Raw genomic sequence first — 11,860 nt, 5'->3', positions numbered from 1 at the left:
ATCATTAATGCTCTTGTGTATGAGATGAAGGTGGGATGAGATCATTCAGATGCTGCAAATTCCATGGCCCCTTCACTGCTTGTTTGGAGAGAGCATCAGCAGAAATGAGGAGGATCTGTGACTTTTAAACCTTTGGGCAGGACATCCAATTGGCCTCCTCCCTGGGCTGACAATGTGATATGAACACAGGAGCTAGTTGCAAGTTTATTGAAGGATTGAGAATACTAATCAGTTTTGGAACCAGGCAGTTAGTTGGGCAGAGGTCTGAGTGATTTCTGCTCTATAAGAAGAGCAAAGTAAATGCTGGGTATTCGTGATGGGTTGATGGATGCTCTCTGGAGGTTTTCTGATGTATGTCCTTTTTCCATGTTCTCTAGTACAGGAACATACTCCAGTCAGTTCAGAACACAGATATGGTCGTAAGTCCCTCCTTTCATCCCGAATTCCAAATGTCTTCATACACCCCCATGGACACCAGTTCCCAATTGCCTCAAGAGCCTGCATGGAACTTAGCTTTTCAAATGGTCCAGAGTCCCCTTGTGACCTCAAGAACTCCAATGCAATCAAGTCCTCCAGTCCCTGAACAGAACCTAAATTGGCAAGAGTCCCAAGGGTCATCAAGAGAATCAAGTATCCAGATGCAACCAGGTCCTGTAATGGACCCAGGTTTACCAGCTCTGAGAAGACCCTCAGGGCATCCAAGTCATCAGAGACCTTCAAGACCCTCATCAAGATCTGGTTTCCATGTTCCCATAGAACCTATGGCAATGTCAGATAAATATGGCGGTAAACAAACTGGCCCCGTGGCTCCAAGGAAGCGGCGAAAGGAACGCACTCAGTACTCCGAAAAACAAAAGTCCATGCTGCAAGAACATTTTGCTGAGTGCCAGTACCCAGACAAGAAACAGTGTTTGGAGCTGGCATCCATGGTTGGTGTGACAGAGAAGGAGATCAAGGTTTGTTTCTCTCTTTACCCTCAGTCCCATAGCAAAAATATCCCCTTTCCGATCAGGTACCTGAATTTTGTGCTTCTTAAATGCATAGGGCAGGGTGGACAGTTTGGGTGGTGGATATTCATTCATGCATCCAATGCTGTGCCTCACATTCTCCATCAACTGGATACCAATAGGGATGAAAATGATTCCCCTCCAGGGTCCCAGAGGTTTAGACATCAGAACTTGTACTAAAACATAAGAGACACAAACCCACTCTCTCCAGTCTTTGGTCATACACATTCTATCATGCTACCTTCTCCTAGGGATCTTGAATCTCAGGCTTCTCTGTTGCTGCCTCATGAAGTATTGCTATAGAAAAACCTTACATTCAATTGTTTTACCTTGTGGTCCAGTTAGGGGAAAATGGGCATTCCTCTGATCTTTCCTTTGTCTTTCAGGTCTGGTTCAAGAACAACCGGGCTAAGTGCAAACAGAAGAATGTTCCAGAAGCACTGCCAGAGACAAATGGAGGCTCTGAAGCTGTTTCAACCAATTTTCCTGGTTCCATAGCTGTTGTTGGTAGTGACCAGGGAGAGCCCATGGCCACAGCCACGTTGGATGTGGATTCCACTCCCAAACTGAACTGCAGCCAGGAGTCTTCTCTGGATGGCAATTGGACCTATGATAGTGCCATGTGTTGTCTGCAAGAAGACGTGCTTGATGGTAATGCCCCTGTTACTGCTGGAGACTCTGGTGAATCAGCACCAGTTGAAGCCCAGGCTGACCTTGCAGCAGCTGGAGCTCCAGTTGCCATGACAGTTGACACCCCAAACCCTGAGGAGTGTGAGGATTTACCTCCATTGGACGAAGGGGTCTGGCAATGGATGCTTGAAGACTTTAACCAATTGGAAGACTGGTTTACCAAGAACTGCATTGAGAGTCCCAGCAGTACTTCTCACCCCCTTGACTAGAAAAACGTTTACATCTTTGAAGAAGCATGTTAATGGACACCCTTAACCCCTGAATTTGGGGAAATTTCCCAAGTCTATATGCATTAGTTTCATGCCATTGTGATTATAATGTGAGGTCATTTCAAAAGCCATTGAAAATGTGCATTCCTTATTGTTGGATTATATGTTCTCTAATAAAGCAAGCATTACTGCAAAACTGAAAAGACTGTTTTTGTCAGAGTTTTCCAATGCATGCATGCAAATGTCTTGGTACTTGGAGCTGGAAAAGACTGTATGGTGTCCTGGAGTAAAATTGTAGACAGTCAAGGTTTTATGTGTGTGTTCAGAAATGAACTCAGGTCCTCTGTAAAATTTTCCTGATTCAGGTTAGTCTTCCCAGAAAACTCTATCTTCTACCATTTTGTCAAAGAATTAACAGTAATAGTTGGGCTTAATCTTATACTGGTTGTCTGAATTCTGTGTTAATCCCCATAGCTCTATATCTCTGTTCCTGTCCTGTTTTTTGTCAATAAAATATTGTTTCATTGATATTATCAACTACCTTTGGCTCAAAAACTCTGCTCACCCCAAATTCTATGAAGACCCTTAAGCCATCATAGGAGAGGTCTGATATATCCAATCTAGTCCTGTGTGAGCACACCCAACTCCTATCACTGCACAGTGACTATTTGAGATTTCCTGTGTTATTAGCATTCCTGAATCCTCTCTGATGAGGGCTGAGAGATGGACTGATCTACAGGTGTAGCAATCAGTCAGCAAGAAATGTTTCAATCCTGTGTTCTTTCCTTGATGGGCTTATTTTCCTTAAACATTAGTATTAAGAAAAAACACTAGGAAAAGGCAAGTTTCTGAAAAAAAAGTAAGCATAGAGAGTCATTTTTGCATATCTCTCTCTCTCTCTCTCTCTTTTTTTTTTACCACATTTCCCCTTCTGTCTGTCATCTTCTGCTGGGGTCAGACTGCCTGGTAGTCTGCTCCCCTGAAGAAACCACAGCCTGAGGCATCCTAGGAGATCACACACGGCAAGTGGACAACTGACTCCACAGTCTGAAGGCCTCCCAGAAGCTCTTCAGCATGCAGGGCCACTGAGCCAACAGTTTGAAAGCCTCCATGGAGTTCTGCTGCACAGAGGGAAACAGAAACCACAGTCTATAGTCCCCCCTGGAGAACATCTTCACACAGAAGAGCAGCTTGACTGCTCCCCTGAAGACACAACAGTCTGAAGGCCTCCCAGGAGATCTACTGCAGGCAGGGCAATAGATCAGCAGCTTCTCTCCCCCTTGGAAGAACCCACAGTTGGAAGTCCCCACAGGAGGCCTACCAGGAGACCTGAAGCAGCCCAGGGACAAAGGAGGCAGGCTCCAGAGATAAGAAATTTTGAAGGAAGGAAGGAAGGAAGGAAGGAAGCAAAGAAGGAAGGAAGGAAGGCAGGCCGAATTGAGGATTCTTCAATGCCACATAGAAGGAGGAGCTAAATAATCACAGCCAGCAGAGGCAGGGAGGGAAATTGGTGGGAGAGTGAAGGTGGGACCAGGGAGGGATCCCCTATGGTGAGAGACAGGAGAAAAGCCCAGTGGGACAGAAGGAGGAATTGAAATATTCAGTTGCAGATACATGGTATTGGGTGGCACCTCTAGAAAGTGCCAGAGCCCTGGGATGTGAGAGGCTCCCAGGCCTCAGTGGGGATGACCTTTAGCAGAAATGAGCAGCAGTGGTGAGATGGAACCTGAATGACCAACTCCAGACAGGGAGACTAAGTCACCAACCCAAAAGGATCCATGGGCTGCTCCTTGGCCCCTAGCAGATATGTAGCAAAGGACTGCTCTGTCGTCAGTGGTAGAGGATCTTCCTAATCCTGTAGAGCACTGATGCCTCAGGGAAGGGTAATGTGGGAGGGCTGTGGAATGTTATAGGTAAGAAGGAGTGATGGGTGGGGGCAGGTGGAGAGTCAAGGATAGAGGAGCACCCTCTGGAGCCAAAGGGAGTGGTGATGATGTGAAGAAACCAGGAGGGGTACCAGCACATATGTGTGTGTGTGTGTGTGTGTGTGTGTGTGTGTGTGTGTGTGTGTGTGTGTGTGACCATTTGAATGTAAATAAAGCAAATGAGTTTTGAGACAGAGACAGACAGTGAAAGACAGAGAGACAGAGAGGTGGACAAGGCAACTGACACTGCATTGACAGAATATGGGTAGATCTGGGGATTGGATCTAATATAATATTTTCTTTCTTTTTCATTAATTAATTCATTTATTCTCTTTTCACCCCAATATCAGCACCCTCACCTTCCATTCTCCACACATCCCATAACTCATCTTCCCATCCTCCCTTCTAGTCTCTTCTGGGAACAGGGAGTCTCAGTTGGGGCTCTCTTCATCCTGGTACATCAAATTTCTGCAGGACTAGGTGCATCCTTTTTCACTGAGGCCAAGTAAGCCATCCCTGGTAAGAAAATGAGATCCATAGACAGAACACAGCTTGAAGGACAGCCTCCCCTTCATTTGTTTGGGACCATGCATGAAGATCAAGGTGTCCATCTGGTACATATGTACAGAGCCTAGGTCTATCTTATGGTAGCTCTGGTTTTGTGGTTCAGTCTTTGGTAGCTCCAAATTGTCCAGGTTGTTGACTCTGTTGGTTTTCCTCTGGAGCTCCTATCCCATTCAAAGCATTCAATTTTTCCCAGCTTTTCTCGAAGAGTCTCTGAGTTCTGTCCAATGTTTGCTTCTGGGTCTCTGCATCTGTTTCAGCTCCTCGGTGGGGTCTCTCTGAGCACAGTTGTGCTAAGATTCTGAGTGCAAGGACAATAGCATGAGAGATTTGAGCTTGCCATGAGTCTCACATTGGACTGCTTTGGCTATCTGGTCTATCTGCTTCTTGAGTTGCTTTTAGACTGGCCAAATTTTGGGTTAAAAACTCTATGGGAGGTTTAGTGTCCTTATTCCTCCACTGGGCGTCCCTCAGCAAATCCACCAAAACAAAAGTGTTTTGTTGGAGCTCAGTGTGCAGAATGGGCACCATCCTCACTACCAAATCTACTGTGTGGTAGGAAATGCTGAGAATCCTGGTTCCTGAAGGTCATCACCAACTACCCAGCAAGTTGGAGGCCAATTTAGGATATAAAAGAATGAACATGAAACAAAAGTATTGATAAGTAAGTTTTCAATAGAAACTGCAATAGTCAAGTCTTCCACAATGGAAATGCTTTCTTCTCTCTCTGGCTTATACCAAGAGCACCTGCAGGACCAGTATCTTTGCAGAGGCCAAAGAATCTGGATAAAATTGGGCAGTGGAGGCTCAGGACCATACTCCCAGCTCTTGAGAGGCAAAGGCAGAGGAGGCAGAGGCAGAGGCAGAGGCAGAGGAAGAGGCAGAGGCAGAGGCAGAGGCAGAGGCAGAGGCAGAGGCAGAGGCAGAGGCAGAGGCAGAGGCAGAGGCAGAGGCAGAGGCAGAGGCAGAGGCACTGGCAGGGACTGGCAGGGACTGGGAGCAGGGGCAGGGGCAGGGGCAGGGGCAGGGGCAGGGGCAGGGGCAGGGGCAGGGTTAGAGGCAGAGGCAGGGCCTGGGCCAGGGGCAGGGGCAGGGGCAGGTGGAGAGGGAGAGGGAGAGGGAGAGGCAGAGGGAGAGGCAGAGGCAGAGGGCAGGTCTGTGTATATAAGTTTGAGACCAGCTTTGTCTACAGAGGCAGTTCTTGGAAATCCGGGCTACACAGAGAAATGCTTCCCCATAAAATTAAAATGCACACACACATGCACACACATACACACACACACACACACACACACACACACACACACACACACACACACACACACACACACAGAGAGAGAGAGAGAGAGAGAGAGAGAGAGAGAGAGAGAGAGAGAGAGAGAGAGAGAGAGAGAGCAAGGGGGACAAATTCTCCCCTGAGGATACAAATTTTCTAAACATAAACATGCATTAAGGGCAGAATATTATTGTGAAATATTCAACATTAGCCAAAGTGTTTTTATAAAGGCTCACACAAGAGACCTTGGCCTCTACTGGCAACATTTGTTCAAGCAGTTAACTGAGAAATGCAGTCATACAGTGAGTTTGAGTTCAATCTGAAAATTAAAAAAAAAATCTGAGACTTGTGTGAGAGGTCAACCAACCACTGTGTCATCAAGACTGAGTTTTGTTTTCACATAGTGGATAGGCAAAACCAGTTTCTAAATGTTCTTTTCTTCCCTTTCTTGAATGTATTTTATTTACATTTCAAATGTTATTCCCTTTACAGGCTCCCATGCGTGAGCCCCCTATATTCTCCCCCTGCCCTTATTCTATAAGGGTGTTCTCCCTCCCCAACCACCCTTCCCTTCCCAACTCTGCACCCAGACATTTCCTTATACTGGGGTTGAGGGGGTTATAGCCTTTTCAGAACCAAGGACTTCTCTTCTCATTTTTTGCCCAACAGGCCATCCTCTGGTACATATGCAGCTGGAGCTAGGGGTCTGTCCCTGTATACCCTGTGGGTAGTGGTTTAGTACCTGGGAGCTCTGGTTGGTTGGTATTGATGTTCTTCTGGGTTTGCAAGACACTTCGGTTCCTTCAGTCCTTTTAATCTTCTAATGGGGACTCCTTCTCAGTTCAATGGTTTACTGCTAGCATTGGCCTCTGTATCTGACAAAATTTGGCTAAGCCTCTCAGGGGACAGCTATATCAGGCTCCTGTCAGCATTATTGTCTATTTTGGTCTATATATATATATATATATATATATATTGTCTATTATTGTCTATTATTTGTCTATATATATATATATATCTCTGGGTCCCCAGGTTTTGCAGGCCTGAATGACCATTCCTTCAGTCTCTGATCCAAGTTTGTCTCCATATGTCCTCCTATGAATACTTTTGTTCCCCCTTTTAAATAGGACTGAAGCACTCACACTTTGGTCGTTCATCTTCTCCTTCATGTTGTGTGTCGATTGTATCTTGGGTAATTGGAGGTTTTGGGCTAATATTAACTTATCAGTGAGTGTATACCATGTGCATTTTTTGTGATTGGTTACCTCACTCAGGATGATATTTTCTATTTCCATCCATTTGCTCATGATTTTCATGAAGTCATTGTTTTGGATATTCTGTTGTGTATATATACCACATTATCTGTATCCATTCCTCTGTTGTCGGGCATCTTCATAGTATAAATAAGGCTGATATGAACATAGTGGAGCATATGTCTTTGTTGTATGTTGGAGCTTCATTTGGGTATATGCCGAAGAGTGGTATAGCTTGTATTCTGTTGATGATGCTTGTGCCTATTACTCCTGATCTCTTTCCTAAGATTTTTCTTTCCAGGGCTATCTCCCTTGTGATATTTTATATTTTCTATTTCCATTTTGAAATCCTGGATGGGTTTGTTCAATCTCTTCACCGGTTTGGTGTCTTTTTCTACAATTCTCTAAGGGATTTTTGTGTTTCGCCTTGAAGTGCTTCTGCTTGTTTAACTGTGCTGTCCTCTAATTCTTTAAGGGTGTTATTTATGTCCTTCTTAAAGTTCTCTATAAGGATTATGTGATGTGATTTTAATTAATTCCTTATCTTGCTTTTCAGGTATGTATGGACATCCACTCTTTGCATTGATGGTTGAACTGGGCTCTTAGGATACCAAGCAGTCTTGCTTTCTGTTGTTTAGTTTCCTGTGTTTTCCTCTAGCCATAATGTTGTCTCTGGTGTTAGTTTGTTTTGCTGTCTCTGACAGTGGCTTGACCCTTCTGTGAGCCTGTGTGTCAGCCCTCCTGTAGACCTCTTTTCTTTCAGCTGGACCTGGTTATAGAGATCTGCTCCAAGGTTTGTGTGTCCTGATGCCTCCAGGTGGTTAGCTTGGAGCAGAAGTGTTGGTCTTTCCTTTGTTGTAATGTGTGTCATATCTCCTTTCTGTTCTGGGCATAGGCAGCAACCTGAAGGGTCCTGCCCCTGACTGCCCCTATGTTTCTTTTGCAGAGGGCAGAGAGGGCACTAGGCATGTTCCTCTGGGGTCAGGAATGTGAGCACATGCAGTTGTCTCCTCTGAGCTCTCAGAATTGTTCTCACTTCTGAGAGTCCAGCTCTCTTCTCCATCGAATTTGGGTACAGAGAGCTGTGGGACTGGTTCAGTTCTGGGTGCAGGCAGAAACCAGCTCCATGCTCTTTTCTAACATTTACATGTGGACCCTGATGAGATAAGACTAAAATAATATACAACATAAGACATGGAAAAACAATTTCAATCTATTTCCTTTTTTATATACCAGGTGATACTGAGATTTGTCCCCCAGGATCTCAGAAGAATGTAGAACAAGACTCTGACAAAAATCTCACCTGGTCCTTATTTGTAGAGTTTACAGCTGCTTTTGTGATTAGTTTTAATCCTCTCTAAATGTGAAGGAAGCTTCCCAGGTTTTGATCTAATAACCGAAGATTCATTCCTAAAACAGTTCTTGAGAATAAGTAAAGGACCAGCTGGAGGTTCCGTTTTCCTGCATTGAAAGTAGCTAAACATCTGAGCTGAGGTTCCTAGGTATTGATTATAAACAGTTCATTCTTTCCCAAAAGGACATCAGCATTTTTTATTTTTTCCATTTAGCCTAGGGACAATCTGGGAGCAGAGACCCAGGCACCAGCACATCAAAACCCTGAGCCATCTATGCAGGAGTCTTGGAGTATCTGTGTAGATACCACAGTGTGTATAAAGAGATTGAAGGGTCCTTTAGACATTGTGGATGGCCCAGGACAGAGAAGGTGCTTGAATAAAGGGGCAAAAAATGTGGTTGTAAACTGAACAGGATGTTGTCTCCTTAGGCAAGGGAGGTGCCTAGTCTGAGGTATAATGGTAGTACTCATGGAAGTAGACTGAATAGAAATCTATTTCCTGAGAAAGTGACTTACAGATGCAACCCCAATGTCTTCTAAAAAGCTTTATGAGACAAAGGCCAAGTTTTCCTTAAAATTCAAACTCCACACAAAGCCATCATCACCCTGAGATTGTTCTGGAACTATGATTAAATCTTGAACATTGTGCAGATCCACACCTGTGATTAGGACTTAGCAGGCACATCCAAGGTCACCTCTAGAACAGGCTAGAACAATAGAAAATACACGTCTCAAAACCCAAACAAAAGATAATAAACAGGAGTAATTAAATCTATGCCTACATGAGGTAAGGTTGAATCCTGAGTGGCACCAAAGTGTGGGTGAGCATAATGGATTTGAGGTTCTGTGGAGTGGGTGGAAAGAAAGATTGGGAGGAAAACTAAGTTTCAAGTTTGTAGAGAGATGTAAGTGCAGGTCCTGGGAGTAGAGGTCAATCAGACAGAGGATTGGGCAAGCTGCAGCAGCCTGCTGGTTTCCTGGTGAGTTGGTGGTTCCATAAATTGCTTAGAAGGAAGGAAACAATTAGGAGGTGCTACCAGCGGGCAGGAAATCCCTGCACAACAGAATGAGAAGACCCTTATTTCTTGATATGGTTACTGATTAGGGAAGGCCAAATTTCCAGTGTACTGGAGTCCCAAAGTACAAGAGAGCCCAAGTGATGGGGCTAAGGCTGTGATAATTTCTCAGAATGTAAACAAACCATGATTTGAATATATCTGCTGAGTTAAGAATGATGTACTCAAAGACTGGTGTGGTAGTCCACACCTTTTCTCCAGCTCTGGGTAATTAGAGGAAGGTAGATCTTTTCTGAGTTGCCTGTCAGCCTTGTCTATCAGTTGAGTTAAAGGACAGCCAGGGAGGTTATGCTATGAAACCTTTTCTCAAAAACCAAACAAGCAAAGAAACAAACAAAGAAAAAAGAAATCAAATTACACCACCAACAACTAAACATTGGTGTCTTCCACTTGGCCATACTTAGTGGTGCCAGAGGGCGGGACAGGGAGAGTATTTGTTCGATATGAGGGAAAGAAATTGGAGCTGCTGAGATGATCCTGGGTGAAGATTCACTTTCAGCCAAGTCCTTGAAGTAGACATTCCATACCAATAGGAATCTTCTTTAGAACCTCAGCAACAAAGATAGAGTTTTTCTCAAATTAAAGGAATTGAAACAGTTTTTCCAAGCAAAGGAACCAAAAAGGTGCAGATGTCATACTAATATCTAATAAAATAGAGTTTCAATCATAAGTAATCAAAAGAGATGTTAGAAAGATACCTCATACACTTCAAGAAACAATCCAACAGAGTAAGATTTAAATTCTAGACATCTATCTTCCAAAAGCATGTGTACCCTCATTTCTATGTGAAAAATTACTAAAGATCAAATAATATATCAAACCATAACTATTGATAGTAGAAAACTTCAACAGCCCGATCTCAGCAACAGATAGATTATCTAGACAGAAACTAAACAGAATTAATGAAACTAATAGAGGTTATGAATCAAATAGTCCTACCACTTGTATAGAACATTGCAAACACATCAGAATATATCTTATAAGCACTTCATCGAACTCTCTCTAAAACTGACCACATACTTGGTCACAAAGCAAGCCAGAACAGATACAAGACATAACCCTTTGTATCTTATCAGATTTCCCTGGATTAAAGCTTGGCTTGAACAACAGAAGCAAAAGAAAACCTACATACTCACGTAAACTGAAAAACTGTCTAATCAATGGTGGTTAGGTCAGGCAAGAAGTAAAGAAATTGAAGCCTTTTAAAATTCAAATAAAATGAGCTCACAACTACCTCAAACTTATGGGAAACAGCAAAGCCAGGCTAGGAGAAAAGTTCATAGCACTAAATGCCCTCTTTCAGAAATTAAAGAGTTCTCATACTAACAATTTAAAAGTATATGTGAAAGCGCTAGTAAGAAAAGAGGGACACCAAAAAGAAGTAATTGGCAGGATATAATCAAACTCAGGACTGTTCCTAATCAATCAATTAGAAACAAAGAGAATAATGCAAGGAATCAAGAAAAACAGGTTCTTTCAGAAAACATACAAGATAAGCAAATGCTTGGCCATGGTAGACAATACACAGATCAAAAAAATCATAAATGAAACATGAGGGAATGTAATGGACACTGAAGAAATTCTGGGAATCATTAGACCTTGCTTCAAAAGCCTATGCTCCACAACCTGTCAAAATCTAAAACAATGGATGATTTTCTAAACAGATGTCACTTATTAATGATAAGTCGAGAACATGTAATCTTTCTGACCAGTCCTATATACCCTTGGGAAAAATAAGCAGACCTTGAAAGTCACCCAAATGAAACAAGATCTCAGGGCAAGATGGTTTTTGGACAGATTTCTACCAGGTTGTCAAAGAACAGCTGATACCAATTCTTCCAAGACTATTGCATACAAAAGTCACTTGTATAGAATTTGGCACAGAATGAATGCCAAATTCATTCTGTGAGGGCTCTGTCACCTTGATTAGCAAACTACACACAGATTCAACAAAGAGTTTCACATCCTTTCTCTTATGAACACGGATGCAGAAGTACTCAACAATATACTCAGACACCAAATCACAGAAGACATCAAAGAAGTCATCAACCATGATCAAGAAGTTTTCAACCCAGGGTTGAAAGGGTGCTTCAATACAAGAACATCCATCCCTGTAATTCACCATATGAACAAATGAGAGAAAAATATCACTTGATCCTCTCATTAGTTGCTAAAAAAGCCTTTGACAAAATCCAACTGCCCTTCAAGTTAGAAGTCTTGGTGAGATAAGGGATACAAGGTACCTAGCTGAACTCTGAGTTTTATTGGGTTATTTAGATGTTGTTCTAGTCTGGGAATAACAATCTAACACTCAGGTAGGACATGTGGTCAGAGGAACAGTTTTTGATTTGTGTAGACTCCATTAGTTTGTGTGGAGTTTAATTTACCTTTTAAAATTTTTTATGAAAGAGAATGAATTTGAAGTATGATGGGTATTGATGTGGATAAGAACTTGGGGAGGAGACTTGATAGCATACATATTCATATATTTAGATGCATATTTTCA

General features: G+C 43.0%; 1 protein-coding gene across 1 annotated transcript; it reads left to right on the top strand.

Annotated features, from left to right (window-relative positions):
* The first annotated feature begins 413 nt into the window (after nucleotides 1-413).
* Nucleotides 414-1,906, top strand: LOC116893473 (homeobox protein ceh-37-like). The gene is made up of 3 exons (XM_032895230.1): nucleotides 414-630; nucleotides 757-956; nucleotides 1,394-1,906. Exons 1-3 carry the CDS (start codon nucleotides 414-416, stop codon nucleotides 1,904-1,906), a joined length of 930 nt encoding a protein of 309 aa, XP_032751121.1.
* Nucleotides 1,907-11,860: the final 9,954 nt, after the last annotated feature.

This window comes from Rattus rattus, chromosome 2 (assembly GCF_011064425.1).
Source record: "Rattus rattus isolate New Zealand chromosome 2, Rrattus_CSIRO_v1, whole genome shotgun sequence".
Taxonomy (NCBI): domain Eukaryota; kingdom Metazoa; phylum Chordata; class Mammalia; order Rodentia; family Muridae; genus Rattus; species Rattus rattus.
The sequence above is the reverse complement of the archived record's forward strand: the minus strand, read 5'-3'. Positions and strand labels throughout refer to the sequence as shown.

Excerpts from the sequence above, each read along its gene's own strand:
- LOC116893473 (XM_032895230.1), top strand. The coding sequence starts at position 414 with ATGGTCGTAAGTCCCTCCTTTCATCCCGAATTCCAAATGTCTTCATAC. Across the intron at positions 631-756 it reads AGGGTCATCAAGAGAATCAA|AACCTATGGCAATGTCAGAT; the intron begins GTATCCAGATGC and ends ATGTTCCCATAG. Across the intron at positions 957-1,393 it reads TGACAGAGAAGGAGATCAAG|GTCTGGTTCAAGAACAACCG; the intron begins GTTTGTTTCTCT and ends TTTGTCTTTCAG.